The sequence below is a fragment of the Camelus dromedarius genome, chromosome 24 (genome assembly GCF_036321535.1).
Source record: "Camelus dromedarius isolate mCamDro1 chromosome 24, mCamDro1.pat, whole genome shotgun sequence".
Taxonomy (NCBI): domain Eukaryota; kingdom Metazoa; phylum Chordata; class Mammalia; order Artiodactyla; family Camelidae; genus Camelus; species Camelus dromedarius.
In genome coordinates, this window is record NC_087459.1 from 11,535,694 (window position 1) to 11,563,181 (window position 27,488).

The 27,488-nt window shown below is 38.4% G+C and overlaps 1 protein-coding gene across 5 annotated transcripts in view; it reads left to right on the forward strand.

Moving 5' to 3' along the window:
- The window catches only part of LOC135319200 (ankyrin repeat domain-containing protein 26-like), a 64,284-nt gene that overhangs the window by 8,182 nt on the left and 28,614 nt on the right, over positions 1-27,488 (forward strand). For 4 of the 5 annotated variants that reach the window (XM_064478449.1, XM_064478448.1, XM_064478451.1 and 1 more), the window contains exons 2-17: positions 1,419-1,524; positions 6,194-6,308; positions 6,471-6,644; positions 10,027-10,133; positions 11,419-11,556; positions 13,007-13,089; positions 15,178-15,330; positions 15,944-15,995; positions 16,375-16,444; positions 19,113-19,173; positions 19,258-19,445; positions 20,710-20,839; positions 21,244-21,305; positions 23,818-23,911; positions 26,337-26,365; positions 26,555-26,627. In XM_064478449.1, the coding sequence (XP_064334519.1) occupies positions 10,075-10,133; positions 11,419-11,556; positions 13,007-13,089; positions 15,178-15,330; positions 15,944-15,995; positions 16,375-16,444; positions 19,113-19,173; positions 19,258-19,445; positions 20,710-20,839; positions 21,244-21,305; positions 23,818-23,911; positions 26,337-26,365; positions 26,555-26,627 (1,192 nt within the window). In that variant the 5' untranslated portion in view covers positions 1,419-1,524; positions 6,194-6,308; positions 6,471-6,644; positions 10,027-10,074. Of the gene's footprint in view, positions 1-1,418; positions 1,525-6,193; positions 6,309-6,470; positions 6,645-10,026; positions 10,134-11,418; positions 11,557-12,071; positions 13,090-15,177; positions 15,331-15,943; positions 15,996-16,374; positions 16,445-19,112; positions 19,174-19,257; positions 19,446-20,709; positions 20,840-21,243; positions 21,306-23,817; positions 23,912-26,336; positions 26,366-26,554; positions 26,628-27,488 lie in introns of those variants that run through there. The other variant, XM_064478452.1, reaches the window with a different exon arrangement.

Sequence of the window (27,488 nt, forward strand, 5' to 3'; positions counted from 1 at the left end):
TTGCATGTAAATGATTAATATATTCTGATTTATCTACAATATTTAGATTAAAATATCTTGATTAGATACTTCTTATTAAAATAATACCAGGACTATTAATAAGAATGCTTAAGTAAATGCATTTGGAGAGCATGCTCACTGATGTTTAAAAAGGATGTTTCCTAATATAAATGCAAACAGCAGATAGTTTTAAATGCCTTTGTGAAAAGCAATATTAATAATCTGAGATTTAATTTTTTACTTGTTATCTTTTATGATCATACTTTTGAGAATACAGAATTAATTTGAGAAAGCAAGAGGTAATACAAGTGTAAAGTGTGAGTTGTTTTGCTGTTTTTAGTTTTATCTAAAAAATAAATTGTTTTAGTCTTTACATTTTATTACGTATTAACCAAACATCTTGGAAAATCAGGAGAGGATAAAAATCCTTATATAATATTTTTCTGGTAGTATGAAATATTACCTGACCAAATGTGAATTATGTATTAGAATTTATTTTTAATAATTCTAGCTTTTAAACCTTTGTTTAGCTTACAAACAATTCATTTTAACCGCCCAGTCAAGACTTTTCCCTAGAAGTAATGCTGGAAATAATCAAGACATACAAGCTTAGGTCTGTTTTCAGAGATGTCCTTCAGAGTGTTATTTATGAGAATGAAGATTCTGGAGGAAAAACACTAATAGTCAATAATATAGAAATGTTTGACTTAAGTGTTGCATATATGAATCACATACCAAGTAAGAATCAAATTTTGGTTAATAGTGGTAAGTGAAATGTTAATGACACAAGTCAGATGAAGTTCAGAATTACAGGCCTATATATAAGCCTGCTTATTCTTAGTTACATGAGTATAAATCTCTGTCTATAAGCATAAGCAAACGTACACATACACGTATATGTATACATACACACACATACACGTTGACGAAAATAAATCTTGGAAAGAATTATGCAAATTATTAATAGAATTAAGTTTGTTTTTCAAATTAAATATAACATCCAAACATAATAAATACTCATAGCCATTGAGTTCTACAGTGCTCATAAAGTTATCCCATCCTCCCTACACTTGCAGCTCAGTTTACCGATACAGGTAAAGTATACATCAAAAATGTTCATCGTTTTAAATTCAGGTAATACACAGTAATAGTATTAACCTATAAGTTGAGGTTAAAGAAACATTGTTAAATATTAAAATATAATAAGACTTATGTGGTAGAATGTTTTAATTTGAATGTATTTATTGCTTGGATTCAGTGGGAAAAAATTATAGGGCTAACCCATCAGAAATTAATTGATGAATAAATTCACAGAAGAGTACTTATAAAGAATAGATGAACTGAGGTACAAATGAAAGTTTTGGCCTTGGTGGGGAGAAATGATTCTAAGAATGGACTTTGTGACTTTGTGCTTGAAGGTATACATTGGACTAGAGGATAGAATGCATAGCTTCTCTTCAACGTATAATGAAGCGCTGTGGAAAAGTGTGGACTTCCTGAATTATGCAGACGGTGTCACATAAGGTAAATAAAAAAAAAATACATGCTTATACTTAAGTATTTGTAATAGATAAAGATTTCATATATCTACATATTATACATTTTATACTTTTCCAGTTTGCACCTTATTTTCAGTTCTTATCTTATTTTGTTATTTTCTTGATCCAAACTAAGGTATCTGAAACTGTGGATATATATAAATTAGTATCATATTTGAACATAACATTATTAGCAAAAGAGTAGAGGAAGTCATAGGAACAGTTTTGTGAAGAAGATTGAAGATTACGGGAGATTATTTTCTATTTCCACTAATTCTTTCTTTTAAAGGTACACACACACACAAGACTGACTACATAAAATGTGCTGAGAAAATTCCTAAACTGGTATCAAAAAGAAAGTTTTCCACAAACACACTACTCCTGTATCTCAATCCTTCACTTTGATGACTTTATGCTCATTTAGTCATCTCTCTTTTTAACAGTCACTTTTAGTAAACATTTGTTTGTTTTTGAGAAACTGTCTTGAGGGAGCTCAGCTGTTGGATTTAGAAGAAAATCAAAGCTTCTGTTATAAATATGTTCTCAGAATACAAGTACTATAATACTAGTATATTACAAAGTATTCTATTCAAAGAAAACTGTGTTTAAGATTTAAAGGAAAGTATGATGACAGTGATTCAAAAAATTAATGATAACAGCAAGAGGTAAAAATTACATTAAGAGAAAACAAATGAAGATTTTAAAATTGAAACATTCAATAACTAAAATTAAAAACTCACTGTTGGGACTCAACAACACATTAGAGGTGGCAGAAGGAACAATTAGTAAAGTTGAAAACAGGTCAAAAGAGATTACCCAGTCTGACAGACAGCAAAAAATTAAGATAGTTTCTCGTAGAACTGTGGTACACCAGTAAGCATGGCAACACACACAAACCTGGCAGACCAGAAGAGAGAGAGAAATACAAAAAAAATTAGAAGACATAATGCCTGAAAACTTTTTAAATTCAAAGAAAACGTTAATCTGCACACCTAAGTTCAACAAACATTGCAGAGAACAAACATAAGAGATTCACAACTAGACAGCACAGACAGTTGAAAGACAAGGAGAAAATCTTAAAAGCAACGAGCAAAAGAATTCATTCTGTGCAGCAAACCATGAGATTAGCAACTGACTCCTTATCAGACACGTTACAGAACTCCTTTAAGGCCTCGTATTAGTAAATAGTAAAGCAAGTGTACGTATTTTGTGGCCTTCATTTAGGATAGATAAATACCACTTTTCTGGTGTTCAGTCAACACCAAAAATGCCTTACTTTATTGGTCTTTGGAACCAAGTGTATGTAAGAAGTCTGGCTTGCCTGGATCTGGATGTGAGCCAAAGCTTGAAGAAATACAGACAAGGGTTAAGTGAGAATACCAAGGTTGGTAACCTGAAGAAAATCATACACACAATTTGGCTGAAAATGTAGCTGGTGAGCCAGAGTACCAGAGCATGGAAGAAATAGGCAGGCAGAAACCTAGTTCAGTGATCAGATGAATGCAGATCGCCTGGAAAGACTTGGGAGTAGCATAAATGTCCCATGAATAGATATTTTTTCACTAAAGCATGATGCACAGCACAGCATGTACATAAGCTGACTCGTTTCAGTTATCAGAGCTGTAGTGACAACACAAGGACCTACTCCTTTAACAGTAAATAAAGGGGAATCTACCTACAAGACTGGAGTATCAGCACAATGTACAGAAGAATAGGAGGGCAAAATACATATAATTTTCAAAAGACTGGGATGTGCTACAGTGTTATTAAATATCATGGAAAAGCTAAGAAGTGTGAACTATCTTTACAGGGTCACTATCAAGAAAGCGGTCAAAGTACTAGGAAAATAATCCATAATTTAAAGAGAAAGTTTTGAGAATTTTGAGAGTAGTGAGCAAATGTATACCAAGAGTAGGGCAGGAACATGAGAGGGCAGGCCCAGGAGAGGGCAGGTACAGGAGAGGGCCGGCCCAGGAGAGGGCCGGCCCAGGAGAAGTCCTATTAGACTTCCAAGAGATGACGTTGAGGGGCAGTGGGTATTTGAGTCTGGAATACAGGAGGGAGGTCTGGATTGGAAATGGCAGTTTGGAAGTTAGCAACTTGTAGAGAATACATAAAGCCCTAAGGCTGTTGGGGGCGGCAGCAGAAAGTAGTAGAGGCCAGAAGACTGAGCCTCAGGGGTGCTGTGTGCCAGCACTCAGGGGCTGGGACTGAGAAGACCGGCCAGGGCCGTGGGAGGAAACCAGAGCAGCCTGAGACCCGGGAAGCCCCGTGAGGAAAGGGCTTGAGGAAGTTGGGGAGAGCAGCGGTGGGAAGTGTGGCTGCCGGGCCGTGCGAGGAGAGGACAGAGCTCCCCGTGCAGTCAGCACCTGGTGGGTGGTGGGTGACCCTGTCGTGAGCAGTCGCAGTGAGTGGACACGCTTGCTTGGATGGAAAATGAGAGAAATCAGAGGAAGCGAATGGGAACAGCTCCTTTGCAGGGGCAGGAGGCGTGTGTGCCAGAGAGCAGAGAGATGGGGCCGCAGCTGGAGGGTGAATGCATCATTGTTTTTGAAGATGAGGGAAATAACAGTGTATGCTAATAGAAAAGATAGGTTAAAAGGGTAAATTAGTAACACCACATTCACTTAGGTCAGGGGAGTTGCAGGTGAGGGCAGGTGTGGGCACAGAAATGCCCCTGAGAGAGTCAGCTTCAAAACACTTGCCAGGTCCAGTCCACTCAAAACCAGCTCCCAGGAGTGTCAGCCACTTAGGAACTCTACCGCCCCCTGCAGTTTTGATCCTGGCAGGGCCAGAAGCCATAATTAGCCAGCTGAGGGAGGAAGGATGGAGTTAGGCAGGAAGAGGAGGCCTTCCCTGCCTTCCACCCCTCCTGCAAGTGGTCAGCCAGCAGCATGGCCTCGCTGAGTAACTGACGTGGTGTTTCCATAGTTACGTGATTAAAAAGTTCTCAAATGTTATACCATGCTCCCAAATAAACCTTGGATTGATTCAAGATTTAATTGGTGGAAATAAAAGCAAAAAATAAAATAAAGTGAAGAAAGCGTGTAAACATAAGGCTGAGCCACGGAGCAGGGTCAGCAGGCATGCGGAAACACGTTTTCATTTCATCTGGAGAGGTGTATTGGTTTCTGAAGTTTGTACTTAATGGTACATATTGCCACAGTGTCTGAAACCATGAAAACAGCTTTCTGCTGTTTGCATCTGCTAAATTCCCTGGAGACTGGCTGGGGCCCAGAGGGATGGGGAAAGGAATAAACTGAGGGATAAGGAGATTTAGAGATTTTTGGTGGGGAGCTCTCTGGGGGACTAGGCCTTCAGCATCCTGTGGTTCCACCCCACTCTAACCACAGTTGCATACAAACATGCCTTTCTCAGGGGCAAGCCTCACTTCTGGAAATGTCCCAAAACACTCAGCCACCTAGCACCAACATTTGAAGGGGATCCAAAATGGCCCACAGGCAATTGCAGAGATTTGAAATGCGTTAGGCTCCCACATGCACACTGGGCACACTGGGCCTCCGGGCCTCTGTGCGCACTCACGGGGACACTGGCTCTGGAGGGACAGTTGAGGGACAGTTGAGGGTCAGTGCTGTTGCTAGGCTACGACTGTTCCGGACTAAACATTCCAAGCCGTTGAGCTTTGCAGCCAAGGTGTGGCAGCGAGACCTCTGTGGCTTTTCTGTAGCGCCAGCGCTGAGATCGGGAGGCGGCAAGAGGCCAGGAGGGAAGTGAGCGGTGTTGGAAGGCGATAAGCCAGATGAAGAAGAGACTCGCTAACTTAGTGAGCTGGGTGGGCTTCAGCACCCATCAGAGAGCACGCAGGGATCGTGAGAAGCCCGTGCCTGGGTATCATGTCGATGTGAGAGAGCTGAAGAAGTTCCACAGAGCCGCATATTTAGGTGACAGGTGTACAGTGGAGGAGCTGCTGACATATAAGAGAAATGTCGTAGACAGCAGAGACAGGAAGAACAGGTAACAGCGGCGGGGTGGGGCGGGGTGGGGCGGGCCTGGGAGGAGCTGCCAACTATGGTTGTAAGACATGAATTTTAAATTGCCTTCCCATGTCAGAGATGTTGAAGTGTGAGACAATGAGCATGTTAGAATCATTGAAGTACAGTGTTCTTTCTCATCCTTGCAGCAGTAAAGTAGATATACGATCATTTTACTTAATTGAAATGTTGTCTTTGTAAAATAGTAACGGTAACAGTTATAATATTACCTAACAATTATTGAGCTATTATTTTGTGCAAGGAACTGCCTGATATTTTGCATAGCTTTTCATTTAAGCATCACAGTGGGGTCCTGTAAGATAGCTACTACTTCATGCCCATTTTGTTGATGAGGAAATTGAGGCACTGACAGGCTAAGTGAGAGCTAATAAGTGACAGTGTTAAAGTAGAAGTGAGGCCCAAGTTGAGCTGAATCTCAACGGCATGCCCTTTCTATTCAAACAGGTAGTTCTTCCATTAATGTGGTGAGTAGTAAGAGCTAATAAATATTGTTCTTTCCCCATAGAAAGAACTAAGATAAGACTAAATGTTAGTTTTAAAGGGGTAGGAATAGCATGCTGTTGAATGTTTACAATTACATGAGTAACTGTATCTTCGAAGTAGTACGCTCTAATTCCCTAAGAAGTCCTCTCATGTTCGCAGGACTGCCCTACACTTAGCCTGCGCCAGCGGCCAGTCACCAGTGGTGGATCTCCTTACACAGTGGTGGTGTGATCTGAATGCTCGTGACAAGGAAGGCAAGACAGCTCTCATCAAGGTGTGTAGCCGCCAACCGTGTCCACGTGAGATGGATTTGATTTAATTACTTAGAATAAAAATGAATTTATCTGTTTTAAATATAACGAATTGCTGGGACTTGAGGAATGTTAACTTGGAATGCCTAGCACTTACAGTCTGTTTCTTGGTGTGATACCAACAGGCTGTACAATGCCGGAAAGAAGTGTGTGTCACTATCCTGCTGAAACGGGGTGCTGACCCAAATCTTGCGGACGACTGTCAGAACACTGCTCTGCATTACGCCGTCTTGGCTGGAAATACATCAATTGCAGCAGAGCTGCTCCGCTATGATGCAAATATTGAGGCGATAAACAAGGTATAGCTCAACTGACTTTATTTACAAGATATTTGAAATACAGGGTCTTTTCTAGCTACAGGTGTTTTATTTATAGTAATATGTATACTGAATACAATACATCAGGCCCTGTTATCATGGAACCAACTCCAAAGCCAAGGCCAGAGGCTAGAGGTAGTGCCCACAGAAAGGGCAGAGCTCTGTCTCCCAGCCACACTTGTACCCCAGAAGGAACAGCTTCCCATTAGGAAGTGCCTGGGAGTGGGTGGTAGGCTCAGAGCCTACAGAAGATGAAGGCTTGCGGGGAGTGAAGTGATGGCAAGGGCGGGCTGCCTGCCTGGGGATGGGTGGGAGGAGGAAGGAACCCAGTACCCAGCAGGGGGAGCTGGGTGACTGCACCTGGGCAGGGGAGGCAGCAAGCCACAGGCCCTGAGCACCCCAGGATCCCAGGTTCTAGAACCTGGGCAAGTGAGGTCAGGTCATGTTTGACAGCCAGCAGGGCATTCATTTGTGCTGGTGGCCACATGGCCCTCCGTGTACACCTTCACCTTGGGGTCTTCCATGCTCAGCCTGGTGTAGCTCCCCTGCGGGGCTGTGGCTGTAGGTGGGGAGCAAGTGATGGCGAAACTGGTCCTCCTGCTTTTTCTCCTGGCTCTCCCCTGAAGATTTTGATTGAATAAATGTACTCAGGTCTAGACGCAGGTATTTCAAAATACTTCCCCGAGATTCTGATACAACCCTTGGTTAAGAACTATTGAATGGATACGTGTAATGCATGTAAATTCACAGATCTCAAAAATAAGACATCTCTGGAAGAGCGGGGGTTTGATAGATGCTGCTTCTTTCAGTGCTCTCCTTTGCAGCCATGTTAGCCTGACTTTTACCCGTCTCTTCCTTTGTGACTGAGGAGTTTATTGGCAATATTACTGGCAGTATCTATTGCCTTGAAGAATAGCTCCTTTTCCTTTCTAACCACTGATCATTCAGTGGCACTCAGACAGTCTTAGAAACTTGCTTGTGGTGAGTGATTCAATAAGTAGAGTCGGATCCTTTAAAGATTTTGCACCTTTTGTTCCCATCCAGGTCATTAGGTCAGCAGGGTTTTTCTGATTGCAGTAATAGGAAATCATGAGCCTTCTTTTGGTTAAAGCTGTGTGACGGACTCTTGCAACCTATCTGTTAGATTCACTGAGCCCTAGCATAATCAAGATGACAGTTTTTTTTAAAGTCTAATTGATTTACAGTGTTGTGATAGTTTCTGGTGTACAGCAAAGTGATTCAGTTATACATATATATATATCCTTATTCAGTTATATATACATTCTTAGTTACATATATATTCTCTTTCATTGTATATACTTATTCAGTTATATATATTCTTACTCAGTTATATATATTCTTATTCAGTTATATATACATTCTTAGATAGATATATATGTACACACACACACACACATTCTTTTCCATTATGGTTTATTACAGGATATTGAGTATAGTTCCCTGTAGTATATACAGTAGGACCTTGTTGTTGATTTATTTTATATGTAGTAATTTGTATCTGCTAGTCCAAAACTGCTAATTTATTCCTCTCCCACCCCCTTTCCCCTTTGGTAACCATCAGTTTGTTTTCTATGTCTGTGAGTCTATTTCTGTTTTGTAAATAAGTTCATTTGTATCGTATTTTAGAATCCACATATTAAGTGATATCCTATGGGATTTCTCTTTCACTTTCTGACTTACCTCACTCAGTATGATAATGTCTAGGTCCTTCCATGTTGCTGCAAATGGCATTCTTTCATTCTTTTTTATGGCTGAGTTGTATTGCATTATATATAAGTATACCGTGCAAGATGGCAGTTTTAAACATCAAGACCCATGACATTAGTAACAAATTGGAATTGTTCTAATAATTTAGTTTCAGCCATCTCATGAATTAATTATCCATTTGATTAACAATTGGGGAGAATTAGATACAGGTAGGTTGTAGTTTTAGTAGGCATTGGAAAAATTCTTGAAGCAGGTATTATGAGCCTTTTTAAAAATGTATTTATCTTACAATATTTTTTTTAATTGAGGTATAGTTGATGTACTATATTATATGTTACAGGTATATAGCTGAGTGTTTCACAAATTTTTAAGGGCTATGCTCCACTTATGGTTATTATAAACTATTGGCTCTTCTCCCCAGGTTGTGCAATACATCCTTGTACCTTATTTTATGCCTGATTGTTTATACCTCTTAATCCTTAATCCTAATTATCCATTTGATTCACAATCAGGGAGAATTCGATACAGATAGATTGTAGTTTTAGTAGGCATTGGAAAAATTCTTGAAGTGGGTATTATGAGTCTTAATCACAATTTTTATTACATGTTAGGGCCCAGTGTTTTTGTGTGTAAGACATATGATTCTAAAGAAAGGCAAGGTTTTATATACAAATACTTGATTTATACCCAACTGTTTGGAAACACAGCAAACATAAAAACACAAGTGGGCTATAGACTAAACATGCCTGGGTATGTTCAGTTTGTCTCCACACATTGAGTCAACATTTAAAATTTAGGAGACTTGTGCAGAAATCTACACTTCAGAACTTCTCCTAAAGAATCAAATCTGGTCCCCCTTGAGCCCAGGCCTATGTGGTCTGCTGTGCAGAGGTGGCCCCTTCTCGGTGGGGCGTGTGTTCTCCAGTTTGCTGTCCTCACTTGTGACCTTCACTTACTCGGGCCACCTGTGTTGCCTCTGTAAGCATTTGAATTTCCAACTCCTGTTGTATATTTTGATAAATATTTCAAGATTTTAAAGACAGTCTATATTAATTTATAGTCTACTTCATATTTTATAATAATCCCTTAAGAGTGGGATGGAATTTTTCTAATTAGAATTTTTAAGTTGGTTTCAGAAAAACTTTTTCTTTACATGCAAATAATCATATTCCCACTGGAATGTCTGCAAGCTTTATGAGATTAGTCATAGTTGTAATTGGATAGGTTATGCATGTTGCAGACAGTATGGTATCTTTCTCCTCAGCGTGGCTCCTTAGAAATGTAGTTGATTCAGTAGCTAAATGGTTCTCTCTGGAGCAGTGTTTAGAGTGTCGGGAGTAGTAGTTGAGCAGTAAGGTAACTAGAGAATGCCTGACACACGCTGCAATAGAAGCGAAGGTTCTTGGAACCAGCAAATGTCTGAAGTGAGTTTCAGAGAATGACTTCACAGGGAAACTTTGGAAGAGGTCCAGGAGGAACCTTTTAAAGAGAAGGAGCACAGAGGGGTGAGGAGGAAGGGGCTACTTTTTATTTACTTTATAGTGTATGTTTAAGTTCAGAGACTTAAGTTTTTAAATTCAGTTTTGAAATTTATATGTAATTTTGTACATTGTCAACTGTTTTTACTATTTTACAGTATAACTTGACACCATTTTTACTCGCCGTCAGGAAGAACAAAGAAGAAATGGTCAAATTTTTGATAGCGAACGGGGCAAATGTACATGCAGTCGACAAGCTGCAAAGGTACAATAGTTTGTTCTCTCTCTCTCTTTCTAATCTTAATGTTGTTCTAGAGTAGTAACAGCCAATCAGAAAGGTTAACCTAATAAGAAGAGGATTAACTTAGAATCAACACATCATCAGTTAGGTAGAAAAGCAATTATTCTGCCTGGTGTGACAAAGAACAGTATGCAGCAGGATTCATCTTCCTTTATGATAGCGACTGATGTCATTTGCATCCTGATTGTTTTGGTCATACGATCTTACAATAGTTCAGGGATTTCATTTTAGTTTTATTAGTATGGACTCTAATTTTAATTTACCTTATGAGACAGTGTTGAGTTTCTTCATTCTTTTATAATTTGTTTTAACCTCTTCTTGGTATATATATTTTTCTTAAAAGATGCATATTAAACAAAGAGGAGTTTGTTTTGTCTTTTGGATGACTCTGCTTTAAATTACTTTCTTTGAAGGATACTGATGTTATTAGGTTATCACTGAGTGAGTATCACTAAGAGAGTAACTATTACCAGATACTGTGGGCTCATCAGTTTTTATCCTTTTTCATTTCTAGTACATTTTGATGTTTTTATTTTTAATTGATGATGGTAGGAGGAAGAGAAATAGCTTTAATTATTGAATAAACATTCCCTTTAAAGAAGACAAGTCATTGGTGGATGATAAAGAGGAAAGAGCTGGGCTTTAGAGTCAGACGAGGTTGAATTCCCAGCTCTCCTGCTGGGGGACATGACTTATTACCAACCAATATGTTTCCTGACACGTAAAGGAGGGTCGTAGTACATCCTTCAAGGGTGGTTGTGCCTAAGAAAGACCATACGTAGACTATTCAGGTTAGTGCTGGGCACATGCTTCTCAGCGTGATTAACTGCAGCCATGACTCTTTTTATTGACATTTTTATTCATATTACTGTTTTCAGCCTGCAAAGAGCTTCTCCTTACCTGACCTCTAGCTGATTTTAAAGTATTGTATTTCAGACGAGGGAAGAAATGGGGAATCCTTTATTTAAATCTTTACCTACTTCAGATAATGACCTCAGCATCCTTTCTTGTCCTTCAGAGGACTTTAAATTAGCAACTTCTACTATGTGCTACCCAAGTAGGACAGGAGGCTTCTTTTTTGTCCCTCCGTTTTGGCCTTGGAGGTAATTTGCAAAGATGAGCACTCGAGCATGTACATGGTCAGTTCTCCAGGGGTGGGCAGGATATTAACTTGGTAAAATAGATCAAACTAACTGTTTAAGTTAAGCTAACTAAGTTCCTAAGAGTGAAGTTGTCTCTTTTATTTTAGATCAGCACTGATGCTTGCTGTACGTCATGACTCACCGGACGTAGTCAAGCTGCTTCTTCAGAGACGTGTTAATGCCGATCTGCTAGATGTACACGGACAGTCTGCTGAACGATATGCGTGTTCTAATGGTTTTAAACAGTAAGTGTTTACATTAAAGTACCAGTTATCTCTAAACTGAGGTTGGAAATGATCTAACTGTGACTTGTTATGTGACAGGTGAGAATTCCTAGTTGGGAGCAGGCACTTTGGGGATGGCAGTGAGACCCTCCACATCATCAGCTGGAAACCAGCAAAAAACCAGACTAGTGAGATGGAGCAGTGGGCACAGGGTTCTTTATCTCAGAGTTTGTAAGATGTTTATCCTTAGGGTCCTGCTGTTCTCCATTTCATTCCAGTGTAGCCCCAATGCATGGGGTACAAATAATGTCACATATCTGATTTTTCTAACTAGTTGTTTGGGTCTTGAAATGTTTAGTAGAGCAGAAAATCCTGTATTTTCCTTTGGGGACTTTCTTGTATAATCTTCCTCTTGAATTTTCCAAGAACCTGAGGAATTCCCTAAGGCCACAGTGACAATCCTCTCCCACAAGGCATTGGGGCAGGGCGAGGGCATTCTAATCGTTCTCTTGTTTCCCTTGATTCTGTTGCTGCAGCGTTGGTACTAAAACTGGTTTTAACAGGATCTCCTCGGCAGCTGGGTCTGGGGTCTGGATGTTGCTCTCTAAAGACCTTTAACAAAATTTTAAAAGAAGAAAAGGAAAAAGAAACTGGTCCTGCAGTCGGGTCATGATTGACCTCTGCTCCCGGGATGCCTGTGCTGATCCAGTTTCCGCGGTCTTCGTGGCGATGGACACGTAAACTTCAGAGTGACAGCTTGTTTAGTTCTCATACATATGCTTGTATGAGGTCATATATTTATAAATAAGTTTAACTACAAGTTAGATAGTAGCTGAGGTGCCCTGAAGTATAAACCACGAAGAACAGCTAATCACCGTAATTTGTAACATTTTCTGAAAACTGTCACATTTAAATGTTACACCTATGAAAAAAACACACCTTGGGTTTTATTTGGGATTCTCCAATAGTTCCAGCATTAAAGTTCAAGAACAAATTATTCCATTCTTCCAGTATTTCTCTGAGCATCTGGGGGATACATTATCTCATTAAATCTTCATAATACTCTTATGAGTATTAATAACTAACTGCCTGACAGTAAGATCCCAGTTTTATAAAGGAAGACTTTGAGCTGAAGAGAAGCACCTTGTCCAGGAACAAATAGCTGTTGGTTATAGAGCTGGGACTTCTGAGTTCGAGATACTTTCCGTATGTCAGGCTCGCTCTAGTTAAGTTGCTGAGCTGTAGTGCCCTCAGTTCATGACTACTTCACCTTACTTTTTTTTCTTTTTTAATTATACATCTTAAATTTAAAAGTGTAGATTGTACAAATTTGAATATATGGGACAATTGAAGTTTTGATACTGCCTGTGATATTGTCTGAAATAACCTAAGAATTTCATATATTTGGTAATTGTTTTTCATATTACTATTCAAGTAGTAATACTTATTTATCACATTTTTTTATACATAGCCTTTACCAGCTGATTGTCGACTACAGAGACGGAAAGATTCCAGATACTCCCCCTCAAAATAGCGACCCAGGACAGAGTTCTGGTAATAAGTTACTCTTGTTGGGCCCACCATAGATAAAGAAAGTAAGGTTGAGGAAATTTTGATAATGAAAGAGCAGTGAAAAAGGCCAGTGTGTAAATTTTGTGTATGTTTTCATTTTTTAAATTAATTTTTTCTTAATGGTCTAGTATTCAGAATTATGTAAGAAGTTAATTGTAGGTAATTTAAAATCTGAGACAATATTGTCTGAAAAGAAATTCATTTATTTAATCATGGCCCCTGAAGTCCCATATTATATCTTTGTGTAAGTAAGAAAAATAAGTTTTTAACTTTGTTGCACATTTCCTGTAACAGTATAACAAGTCGGCCTTGTTACAGAGCTGGCTCTTTAATTCTTACAGCAAATGGATTACATTGGGTAAATGAATGCTAGTTATTGCATAGTGATTAGTCTCACTAAAAAGTGGTTGTCTTTGAAACTGGGAGCTCAGCAATACCTTCCTGGTGCTGTAAACAAATGGCCAACAATTAGAACTGCACAGCTGGGCCAGTGTGCAGCATACTAGTAAGAGGTTGTTTTTTAAAGGTACCTAGTGATAGGGCAGAAGTCAGGAAAGCAGTGCCTTGTTGAGAAGCACTGGTTACTTTTCACATCATTACACCAACAAGGGCTCTCTCTCACCAATTTCATTCCTCAGAAGTGCAAACAGAATGAGATATGTTGCCTTCATGAGAGTCAGATGTTTTCTTCTTTTTTGGGGATACTTGTCATGAAACTATATTTTGTTAGAACAAGATTTTCTATTGCCATTAGTTAAAGGATTGTCATAATAAATACTCAGCACAACTCAGGACTCAACAAATTGTAAAAAAAAAAAAAAAGCACAGAAGTGCTTCACATAAAAAAAAAAAAAAAAAAAGACGACTGTGTTGCCTAGATGTGACCCCTAGCGTGCTGTTCAGTCTGAACTGTATGAGGGCACCTTTAACTTAGTACACCTTGATCAAGCAAAGAAATTCTGTTGTAGGAAATACAAAGATGGAAAAGACAGAGTTTTGGTCTTCAAGGTGCTCATAACACAATAGAGTTGTCCCTGGTTAATGTCTGTATATTTTTTAAACAGGATTTTCAAAGAAAACATTCCTATCTGTGAATTCATCCACTTAACAGATGACTATCAAGTGTCTTTTAGGTACTAAGCACCACTCTGACGTTACAGAATGCAAACAGGTCAAAAGCACAGTTCCTGGCCTCCAGGAGCTTGTTGCTGTCATCCTCATTTTTATGATTGGCTTTACTTTATTCTGTGCTTACTGTGTCCCAGAGCCCACTAGGACTTTGTAACCGTCTTTATGTATGTTTTATTGGTACTTAATATGTACCAAATACTTTTAAGTCCATGGTAAGGAAAGAAGTTTTTTAAAAATGGGTAGGATGTTAGGTAAGCCATGCAGAGCGAGTAGAAGTTTGCCAGGGAAGGAGGCAGAAGGGCAGTGTTTGGTGGGCGGAACATCTTTGAAGATTACATTTGGCAGAAAGGACAGTGGTGCAAAGGCTAAGATGTGCCAGTGAACTTTGCAGGATCTGTGAGTTTCATTTTGTTGGTGCAGAAAGGATGCTGTAGGAATGGTTGGGAACGAGGTGACTACCTAGCTCAGGCATGCTTCTGAAAGCTTTTCTAGTACTATAGAAAGGAGTAGGTCTGCTGTAGACCTTGGGAAATTTGTCAGAATGCTTTTAGCTGCCAATAATAATAGGAGCCCTAAGTAACAGTGGCTACAGCAACAGGAGTCAGGATTGTTTAGAAGGTTCGGTGATGTCATCAGGATCCCAGATGCTGTCCCTCCTTCAGCTGTGAGGCTGCTGGTGTTTGATGTCGCCCTTCCTGGTCTGCTGATTAGCAGCAGCTCCAAGCATCATCTTCTCACATGACAATATCCGCAGGCGAGGAGGGCTGCTTCTCTCTGCATGTTTTCTGTTAACTAAGAAGAAAACAGAGGTGCTTCCGGTAGACTTCCCCTAGCATCTTATGGGCTGGGCTACATCACATGCTCATTCCTAAAGCAGCCACTGGGAAAAGAAATGCAGTTACTGTGATGACCTTAAAACAATCATTTCTCTTTTTGCAGCTAAGGAGAGTTTACCTTCTTCGCATGCTGGGGCAGAAAATATCCAAGAAAAGTTGCAATTGCCCAGCAAGGACAATGAAGAAGAAGTGGCTGTCGATTTGGGAACCAGCAATGGCAGCTGCATGGATTCAGTGAAGAATGTTGAGCAGAAGAGTAAGAAGATTCGATTTGAGTCTTAGGGTTTCCTGTTATGACATAAAGCGGGGATGCACAAGCTTTTTCTATAAAGGGCCAGAGAGTCAATATTTTAGGCCATGTGATGTCTGTCACGTCCACTCATGTCTGCCATTGCAGTGTGAAAGCAGCCCCAGACCGTATGTGAGCGAATAGGGATGACCGTGCCCAGATAACACGAGGTTGACAAAGCCAAATGGCAGGGTGGGTTTGTCCCATGGGTATCATCCAGAAATACCATGCTATGTAAGCTTGACATTGTCAGTTTATGATACTGATTCTACTAATGGTTATCATTCTTTTGTGAGTCTCATAAAGTTTGGTTGGTATTTTGGTCCTTGTAAACAGCAGTTCACTTTAAAATATCAAATTTGGATAAACACCCTTTTCTTTTTTGATAAATATAAAGGAGGGGAAGTGGTTTTTATGCATTAATTACCTACCAGGAGTATACTCAGTATTCACTCAAGTGTGTAGTCTCCAGGTGTGGTCCCAAAGGAATGCTTTTTAACAAAACATTGGTCTTATACTTTTAATATTCTGTATTTTTCTGTTGCTCATATAAACTCTATTTTACTTTCTTCTTTAATAGAGAGTTTAGTGATTAAGGTTGCACCGAGGTTTGAAGACATCTCTGTAAGCCGGTAGGATTTTATGGATTTTTAAAAATTACATGTTGACTAAGGGAACACAGAGAAAAGAAACAAGGCTTGTTGAGTGTCCTACTCTGCGTTAGACACTGTTTTATGTACTTGGCATTTGTTACCTCATACAGTCACCACAACAGCTTTGCAGAGTAGCTGTGCTGTTATAGCTTACTTCTAGTTAATTAGGCAACTGTAATTTAAGGAGGTTGACTAGTTGACCCATGATTCCATGGTTAACAAGTAGTTGACCTGTGACTTAACCATCAGGCAGCCTGGCTCCCAAATCTGCTTTCTTATCCCTCAGCATAGACTTTTGTGACTTGTTTGTTTAAAGAAATGAACTCACTCATTTTTGATGTGTATTTTTGCTCCAAAGTATTTCACCCAAACATGATGCTGATGATTCACGGCCTCCATCAGATGATGACTTAGATCTTGCTCCCAAGGTAAAGTGTTCTCTTGTGAAATTAATTTTTCTGCTCTGAATTTAGTTTTGTGTAGTATTTACTCTTAAAATTTAGCAGTGTTCTGCCTATCATTGCTTTATGTTTGTATGAGAAAGTTGGTCAGAGTAAACCATTTTATAAAAATATGGCAGTTTTTTCTTTTTCTTTCTTTTTTTTTTTTAATTTTGGTAAATACTGAAGATGAGGCTGAAGCAAAATGGACTAGAAAATAGATCACGACAGGAAAATTGTACTGTGAAAAGTCTTCCCACAACAGAGGAAGTGTGAAGCTTGGCCAAGGATAAGGATTCTTTGACTTAAACCACACTGACGGCACTTGTATAATACTCGTGCCTCAGGGATATCTTCAGTGCACACAGCTACTTACTGTGATAATCATGGCCTCTTCCTGGGGCCCTTCAGTTCCAAAACTACGTAGCATGTATCTTTCTTTTTCCCCCTTGGACACTTTTTAATTTGATATCAGAGAGTTGTGAGGAAAGAGAGTTTTTTTGTTTTGTTTTGTTTTGTTTTGTTTTTACTTTATTTCTATCTCTGGTTCTGCATTAAGACTAAAATAATAGTTGACATTCTAGAAATTTATAAATTAAAATTCTGTTTCTCAAAATCCATATTATAAAGAAATTCCTCTGTGTTTTCTAAATTATCCCATTATGAGTATATTCAAAACTCTGCATCTAACTGAAGAATACACATTTTCCCTAAAATAACAGCCAGCTTTAAATGTAGGCTCTTAATAACAACCATATGATTGAACCGATTTCAGAATTCTTTTGTATTATAGTTTTAAAAAGTATGTCCAGTCCTCGTGTACCATTTTAAAATTTCAAGTTTCAGACATTTTGTAGTATAGTTATTTACATATTTATCTTATAGCCCCTGCATCAGTATACACCGCTAGAGATTAGGGAACATAATTGTGCATTTCCTGGAGCACCTAGAATAAGGTCTTAAATGTAAGAAGCATTTTAGTATTTTTTGAATGTGAATGCATGAAGAGACATGGAATGCTGCATCATGCTGCAGGTAATATAACATGCACACTCTATCATAATGAAATCTATTTGATGATACAGGTAATATAATATGTGTACTATGTCATAGCGAAATCTATTTGAATTCTAAAAATATGACAAATTTCTATTCCCTTTGTTTAGGTTGTAAAAGTTCAGTTGTTATGAGAGGAAATATGTCATAAATGCCGAGGAAATAGATAAGAAGTATATGATAATTAGGAAAAGGTTACAGTCTGTTTTTCAGTATCCATCAACTGTGAGCTTAGAATTTGAGATGAAAACTTTTTAACCTTCTTTTAGCCCCCTCTCATGTTCCATTAAAGATATGTTTTCAAGCCCTATATTATCCTTAGAATTCTGATTACCAGTTCTTTGTCTAGGTGGAAAGCTGATGTGTTAGGAACTTTCTAAAATCTATTTTTCTCTCTCTCTAGTAATAATTGGCAGCATTCAGGTAGTGAGAGATGACCATGTTCAATTGAGTGACTTACAGTGACAAGATTTAACTCTTACAGTAGTATTTACAAACAAACAGTTGTAGAGTAATACAGGTCAGTGTTATTGGGGATATACTATGAACAAAGGCCTTTGTTTTATATATATGTTTTGTACATCATATATTTTGATATTTTTATAAAGTTTGCTGAAGAATAATATATATACTTGCATACATAACTTATATTTTTATATATATAATAAAAAGGTAAAACAGAGGCTTTCACTCATCGTATATCCCTAACAATACTGATACATCCCTGATCTATTATATATAAATGCTGAAATATATATATTTCTCCACATGCCTTGTTATACTTACATTTTTCTTTTTTTCTTGCCCTAAGTTTGTACTTGACTAGTCATGTCTCATTTTTTCTTTTCTTCCTCCTCCCCACTTTTTTTCTTTAATGGTTTGCCCCAAACCTAATATTTTTTTTTTTTGCAGAAAACACTTCTTCAGTGTCTGTTCTTTCAGTCCATCTCACTCTGCCTCTGTAAACATATTTAGTGACAGCTTTCTGTTTACTATGTGTGTGGCTTTCACTCATGAGTCATTGCCCCTCAGAATTACTTTTGTTTTTATTCCTCTTTCTTAGAAGTAGCTGAATTTGAACAATCATTTGTCTTCAGCTTTTTGGCAAATGGAATAGAAGTAGCTTATCCTGTTTGCTGTTACTCATCCAAATAAGATACTGCTAAAAAGTAAACTCTCATATTTCCCCCATGAGAGATCATTCACACATACATAAGTCATGCAAGCACATTTCAAAATATAACAGTTACTTTAAATTTCTTAATGTTAGTTTTTTCAATAGGACTCTAAACTATCAGGGATAAGTTTTTGTTCTAGATCATTTTGGTCAAGAATGTCATCTAATGGATACCATAGTGTTGTATAATAATCAATGAGGGGTAAAGAAAGTAACATTTTGGGACCCCGAGGTCATCTCTCATGATCCTCACCCCATGAGAATACGTAGGTTGGTAAATGACAGACCCAGGACTTGAATCCATATCTGAATGACTCCGAAGCCAGCGCTCTTTGTGTTAGATCATCTAGGAATGGGGAATGTTATAATTACTTTATTCAATTTCATATTTGTTGTTCTTAAAGCTGTTATTTTCTTCTCTAGAAAGTCCGGCATCCAAGATTCGCAAAGCTAATTCAGGCCTGGGGAGAACCCGTGATAAACAGTAAGTTATTTGAAGACTGTCTTTTTGTGTTTTCACTGGTGAGAAATTATAGATAATTTCATCTACCATACCTTGTCGCTACAGCAGAGGCAAAAGATGGTGTTTTGAAACCAGGAACTAGCACCTTCTTTGAGGACAATAATTCTAATAATGAAAATGAAGATCCAGTTAGAACCTTTTCCCCACCATCAAGTGAAGTTTCAGACTTCTCTCATCCTGCCTCCCCAGCACCAGAACCTCTCACGTCTTCAGCAGTCCTTGGTGTTACAGAGGTAAGTCGTTTTGTTTTTAACTTTTCCCTCCTGTGCTTTTTCACTTACCGTCCCCCTGATTCTCATGGGGATGAAAAGGATCCTACAGAGGAATGGAAGTCCTCAAGATCACAATAGAAAACAGTGTGATAACAAGAGAGGTACACGTGCAGGACTGAGATTTGTAAAGTTTGGTGGCATAAACAGTTCTCAAATATGCCATTAAGAAAGGAAAGAATAAGAAAGCAACTGGAAAGAACAGCTGGATGAATATGAAGATGGGCAGGGGTACAAAGGGGAAGGATTCATCTAATAAGGACAAGACGAATGAGTGTCAAAATGAGAGAGATTATTATACAAACACAGCAGAAATAGTGGGGTTAAGTGAGAGCAGGAAGTCTATAGTACAAATTATGATAGAAATTACCTCAAATTCAAATTAAGAGAGGGAAAATCAGGTCATGGAAAAAAGTGCTCAGACTCTTCTGAAGGACATATAGCTGATTTTATGAACAACAGAAAGAAAATTTGATCCTCTCCTTTTTTCTTTTTGGTTATAGAATTTTGTTTTTTAACTCAAATGTAGTTGATGTACAGTATTGTATGAGTTACAGGTGTGCAGTAAAATGATTTGGTTATACATATATATGCATATATCTAATTCTTTTTCTTTCTTTTCCATTGTAGTTGTTTGTGAGATATTGAATATAGTGCCCTATGGAAGTTAGTTTTAACTTGAAGTTATTTCTTTTTTTAGAAGTCCTCACATTTAAATTGATGAAGTGATGTCTTATATTTAATCTAGGAAATTTTGTCTCTCCATTCCAACCCCAGTAACTGTTCTAGTTTTCCATGTGACTTATCATGCTGTTTCACACCTCGACCTTTGGCTCAGGCTGCCCTTTTTAGAACCCCCTTCACATCTGCTCTCTGCACAGGGTCTGTCTTTTAAGACACAGTCTGGTCTTCCCAGCATTTCCTGAGCTATTGACATGCAGCAAGTCTCTTCTCTCCTTTGTGCCCTTACTGTATCTGTTCACTGCAGGTGTAGAGCTGCTGAATGATACTTGTCTGTGTTGATTCATTTTCATGTGTCTCTGTCTCCCCTAGAATATAGAGCAGAATCTGTCTTTTATGTATATTGCCAGCTTCTCCCAGGATAATGCCTATGATGTGATGGATGCAGTAAATATATGTTCTCTTCCTGACTGATTGAATGACCAGGTGTAGGAATATGATGTTTTCTGAAGTTGGGTTTTTGTTACATTTTGTTTTGTTTTTATAGGAAGAAGCAACAAAGCCGAAAACTGGGGGGAAAGAGAATGGCACTCGGACTATTAACAGTGTTCTAAAGGAGCAAGCAGATCATAGCAAATTGATTCGTGTTGATGGAGCACACAAAGGTGACAGAGGTGGTAAGTCAGTGAGCATCTATGGATTTTCTTCTCTGCTTAAAAGCTAATGAGGTTGGAGGGGGGAGGGTATAGCTCAGTGGGAGAGCGCATGCCCAGCATGCACGAGGTCCTGGGTTCAATTCCCAGTACCGCCATTAAAAAAAAAAAGCTAGTGTAAAAAATGTAAAGTGTGTAGATCCAAATATGATGTCCATTTCTTCTCAAGTGTTTTTCTTTTGCCATCTTCTTTCATAAATATCCCAACTACGACCAAGTTTTCTTCCAGAAAATGCTTCAACCCTCTGAAATTCTTTTCTGCCACTTTATTTTATTGACATATTCATGAATCAAGATAGACTTATATATATATTTAACTTCCTAGCAGTATGTGTTCTCATTAATGTATCTGTGACTGCATTTTGTAGATGCAACTTCAGCATTAGGATTAGAAGAAAAGGAAGATGTCGAATCACCCTTGGATTCTGAGGTGCTGCCTTCTAGTATTATTTTCAAATATAAGCGTTGCGTGATGTTAAAACATAAATGGAGGGATGTTTTGACTTCACTTTCTCACTTTTGCATTTTCCCAGCCAAATTTTTTCCTCATTTTAACCCACACTTAGTAAAGTCATTCCATGCTACATGTCATAGCACTGCAGAGTGCACTTCTGTTAATTTTTCAGACTCACCTAATGAAACTGGTGTATGTAGTGCAAAAGCCAAGGCTTGGAAGTCACAGGGAATCGGTTTGTGTTCTGAAGTTACCTTTTCTAAAAACTAAAGAAAATAATTCTTGGTCAGCCTGTGACCAGATGTTTGTTTCTTCGTGATAAGTGAATGTGTAAAACTCTTAGTGAGATTCAGAGAGAAAGAGGTTGTACAAAAAAAAAAAAAAAACCCACAAAAAAACGGTGTTTTTGTTTGTTTAACCACTTTGTTCTTGAAAAGACAGTGCCTGTGAATTGAAAGTACCATTATATTTGGATTGTCAAGTAGATCTGCAATGAACATTTCAGGATAAGCAAAAGCATGTGGAATAGTAATAAATATGTGGGGTTAAAATACCAGCAGTTTGGTTTAGTGATGTTTTAATGAGGACAGCCCATTTTGGGTAGGGAAAATAGCGTGCACTGAGTACCTTTATGGCGACTGAACTTGAAGGAAGCTAAGTGCAGGGTGGTGATGACCTATTCCAAGGTGATAGCCGTGGAAAGAGGCAAGAAGAGCCTGAACTCTTGGATCTCGGCAGCTCCTGCCTAGTGGCACAGCACTGTATCTGAAGTCAGCAGAGATAGCATCCTGGTTCTGACCCACTGTGGGATCTTGGAAAAACTTGTCTGACTTATTTGAATGTCAGTGACCTCGTTCAAAAACATGGTACTGATACGTACGTCTCAGGTTATGTGTCATGAACAAAAATGTGGTAACAAGTGTGAAAACACATTGTCAACTGTAAAGGGTGCTATAGAAATGTAAGACAGAATGATCACAGTGGCCACTAGTGACCTAGTGAAATGCTGAGGACACTTTTTTAAAATCTGAAGGACAATAAAATGGGAAAGTTAGAGCGGGCATGGGGATTTCTCATTTGGGGTATGTTGAGTGTTGGTAGACTATTATCGGACATCTCTGATAGGTATATAGTGCTTTGGTACTTGAAGCCCTCTGGGGGTTTTAGGTGTTTTGACCTTAAATAAATTTCTGTTCCTGAACACCAGCTATGCACCAGGCAGTTAGACACTGAATGTAGCAGTTGAGGGGTTAGGCTGTAGTGGCAGGAACAGAAGAACAAGTAAACAGGAACCCTTTATCAGGGACAGTAAGTCCTTCATATAAGGAACGTGGAGAGCGTTAGTTTAGACAACAGTGGGGGAGTTTGTAGTTAGGACGAGGGTGGAGTAAGGGTGGAACTTAGGTAGTCAGAAAAGAGCTGAGTGTGACCAGAGCTGCCAGGTGATGGACAGGAAGGAGCCAGTCACACTTAGGTCCCGGGGAGGGATGTTCCGGACAGAGAGATCAGCGGGTCACATCTGCTCATCACCATACTCCAGCATCTTGGAGTGACCAGGAAGCAGCAAGTGGGTAACCGTCCTTAGAATCACTGTTATTATTGTTGTGTGTAGAAAAGAGAATGTGCATCATAAGGGCCTGGCACATGCGGGTGGTCACTAAGCAGTGTTCTTATTCTTCCCTAAGTAAAGTAAAGCTTATGGTACTTTTTTGAAGAGCTGCATAGCTACATTAAACATTTTTCTGCTGTTAATTTAAACAAATATTTTTCTTTCTATTTTGGTACTTTATTCAACTATTTTCCCTATCAATAAAAGTTTTATCAAATAATAGTTAGATTCTGCTAAGCCTTTGTTTACTGAAATGTAGCAGTTTCCACAGTGTTCTGTTAATACTCAACATGACAGACTCTAAGGCTTCTTTTCATGCCATGTATGTTATTTTAATACTAAAAACAATATCTGTACTAAGAAACATTTTAAACTTATAGCACACTTATTAAAGAATATATTTAAATATGTATATTTTTAATTTTACTTTTTACTGAAGTGTAGTCAGTTTATAATGTTACTTTCAAGTGTACTGCAAAGCAATTCAGTTATACATATAAAAATACATATTTTTTTAAACGTCCTCTTCTTTTGTCGAGGAATGCAAAATGGAATTAGGTGTTTTGAAGTTAATTCTTTGTTGAAATCTGCATGTAAGTCAGTATTTTGTCTGTGAAAATATTTGCTCTAGCTTTCCATGCTCAGTTTACAGAGTCAAAAGCCAACTGAAGATAAAAGATAGACTTGATCTAAAGAGTGTATATGAAATTTTCTATTTAAATGTTTGGGTTTCCAGGATATGCTTATTTTGTTTTTAAGTGTAATTGCTTTTAAAGTAGGAAATTAAAATAATAATAATAAGGTAGGAAATGCAGGTATTTTGTTAGAAAGGAATCAGGAAATCTTTATGCAACTCATTATTAATATTAATTTTAACAGAGTATCTCCGAGATTGAACTACCGAACTGTATCGATCATTTATCTGGAGCTGCAGGTCTAGGAGAAAAAAATACATTAAATGGACAAATAGAAAGTAAGTACTGTATTTTATTAAAAAAAAAGTCATTTTACAGAATGTTGATTTAAAACATGGATTTGGATCTATTCTCTCAGCCAAAGAAAATCACCTGTTGAACATATAGTGAGAAAAAAGAGAAGAGGAAGTATATTGTATATCTTACCAGGTGTCAGCAACAGATTAAACTAGAATGCTGTTTAAGGAGCTCAGTTGTTAGCTTTCTTTCAAGATGCTCTGTGACCTGAGGACAGGCAGGAAACCAGGAGGAGGGAAGAAGGGAGTGAAGAATGAGAGAGGTAGAGAGGAGGGGAGTGAATGAAGGAAAAGGAGGGGGCGGTCCCTGGCAGGAGGTGGTAATGTAGAATAGTTCTTTAGGAGAAGGAAGACAAGAGTGTTTGAAATGAGACGGGTATGAATTGAGCTTCTTCCAGCACCAAAGCTTGTCTGGGAGGCACAGCAGAACGTTCCACTCCCCCGCCCCCCTGACCTTTAGGAAGGCAGCGAGGACTGTGGTACCTGATCACGCAGAGCCGGGTGTGGCTGCCGGTGAGCACAGGCATGTGTGGTCAGCTGTCAATGTCTGGACCTTCGTGTCATGCAGCGTGTTGCTGCCTTATAGGATGGTGTCTCATAGGCCAACAGAAGAGTGGGAAAGAGGAAGAGAGCAGGGTGCATTCCAGGGAGGTCAGGGGATCTGGAGCCTGGTAAAGAGTCCACTGAAAAGTCTGCAGCTCCTGATGCAGCTTTTGGGGAAGTGTTACAGTGAGACGTGTGCAGCTGGATTTCAGAGAGATCAGTTAAGTCCGAGTGCTATAGAAGCAGACTCGGTATAGACCGGGGTTTCTCAAATTTTAGTCACCTGGGGACCCAGTGAAAAGTGCACATTCTGAGCAGTGGGCCTGTGTTTCTAACAAGCTCTCAGGTGAAGCCCTTGTTGCTGGTCTTCAGATCACGCTCAGAAGGTAGACTTGTGTTTAGGGGAATCTGGAAGAAGAGCCACTGGGGAGTTAAAGACAACAGCAACAAGGAAAAGCATGATTTTGTTTTTCTTTCTGAGCACGTTCATAGCCAGAGGGAGGCAAAGAGTTGAAGTAGAAACTAGAGATGTAAGCTACTGCTGCTAAGCAGAGAGGAAAAAGAAGTGGTGGGGATCGTCTGTCAGAAGAATAGAAAAGGGGAAGATTTAAGACCACAGATGTAGAGGTACCTTTGAAGAGGAAAGTGAAAGGAAGGAAGGAGGAAAAAAAGGCAGCAGGTAGGTGATTTTGGAATTGAGGAGGAAACTTGAGAGAACTCCTTTTCAATGGTGTCAGTGTATTTGCACTGAAGGTAGGTTAGATCATTGCCACTCCAGAGAATACTGGAATCAGGAGGGGGCCTAGAATTGGGGTAAACCACAGCCTCTCCTCCTATCAGGCTTCAAAGGTAAATGTTGTATTGGTATTTGTTATTCCAATGAGATTAACTTGAATATGAAGCATTGACTGTGCTTTTTGTTTGTTTGTTTAAGGATAGCTAATTTTTTGATAAGATGGTTGTTTCACAAAAATCCTTGTAAACATTAGCCTGATTTACCAAACCAAACTACTTTTGGAAAGAAAAGAAATTAACAGGGTTCATTCCATAAATGCTGAAGTTGTTATTTTCAGTGAATACTGCACAGGTTTTGAAATATAAAAGACTTTTAGTATCTAATAATTCTGTGGCAATTAAAATTTTTTTTGATCACCAGATTTCAATATTGAAAACTCAGTATACATTCTTTCTTGTATGAGTGGATCAAGAAACATTGATGGCTAGAGGATCCAAGAAATGTAGGCATACCAATAGCCCATGTGGGTATGGGAAAAATATTTTTATGAACTATTATCCTACAAGTGTGTATCCAAGGCGATCAATTCATAACACTTTCTCTGATGAGAAGTGAATTGCACATTCAAATGAACTGCCATCACAACTGTGGACTTCCTAAATTACAGGACGAATTGAAGAGCATGATAAGTACTTGTAGTCTAACGGTGTCAATCGCATTAAAGATGTGCTGTGGCATTTTACGGTCAGCTTTCACATTTGTCTTCTTGGAGCCGTGATTTGTTCCTCTGATTAGAGATCGCTTTTCTCCTTCTCAGGCAGCAAGTTCACACTGGTATATGTACACGTTTCTATTTTATAAATAAGTCACTTGAAACATAATCGTACTTTTGAAATCTTAACTGCATGTTTTGTTAAACCTATATTCCCGTTCTTTATTGAGTATCTATAATGGATTCATGTTTCTGTCTTGTTGCTGTCCTAACTGCCCCTGAAAAACAAAACACCGAAAGCTAACGTGTTCATTTCCAAAGCAAGCACGAGGGTTGCGCAGTACTAACTCTGCGTGAATGGGTAGTTGGCTTTCATATTTACATCTAATTGACTATGTGTCCCTTTTGGCTTTTAGATTCTACTGAAAAATATCCTCACTTGAAGGTAAGAACTTTTATACTTTTATCTTGATTTTTTTTTTTTATTTAGTGAGGGTACTGGGAATTTAGCTTAGGACCTCATGCACTGCTAAGCAGGCACTCTACCACTGAGCTAGACCCTCCCCCCTTGAATGATTACTACAGATTGTATCAAATGTACATTATTAATCGGTGTGTTTCAAAAACCTTTCAGCCTGCAGTTGGAGTGAAAGATTCTGTTCCTAAGAAAACAGGAGAAATGAAGAATTTACAAACATTCAAATCAGGTAAATTCTGCAATACAAATTTAACTCTGAAAAGAAGTACAGTCTTCTTATTGCTAATTCCTTTTATTTCTTCAAATTTAATTGAAAGATGACATAAATAAGGCAGATGTTATTATTGGTATCCATGTTTGAAAAATATATATAAGCTTAAGAAATAGATTTTTAAAATGTCAGCTTTGACTTGGATGTTTCTGTTGAGGTTGGGAGACACTAAAGTGCTCAGCTTGGAGTCCCTATACTCTTCAGGGATTCTGAGAGATTGATTATTAGGTTCTAAGATTTTTCCAGAGTTTTAAAATGCTTAATTGAATTTTAACCTTTACGTAGAGTAAAGCTTCCCTTGCTAACATGTCAGTCATATTTCACTTTAATTATTTCATCTAGTGCTATCACATTGATGATATTTATTTATTTCTGTATTTATTTATTAATGAAGGTCCTAGGGATTGAACCCAGAACCTTGTGCATGCTAAGCATGTGGTCTACCACTGAGCTATTTCCCTAGCCCAAAGGTCTTAAGCCAACTGGATGGTTTGATTAGCGCTCTCTCTCTCTCTCTCTCTCTCTCTCTGTGTGTGTGTGGTGTCTTTGATTATTAAAAATGATGGAAGTAATTAGTCCTACCTTAATGTTTGGTAGATATGATATTTTAAAACAATAATCCTAAAAGTTTTTGGGTTTAGGGTATTTTTTATACTATTAAAAATTATTGAGAATTTTGAAGAACTTTTAAGTGGGTTGTATCTATTGATGTTTAGTATATTAGAAAATAAAGCTAAAAGATTTAAAAAACAAGCACACACAAACATTCCATTCACCATTAGAGCTTTGATGTTATCACATGTCATGTATCTGGAAACC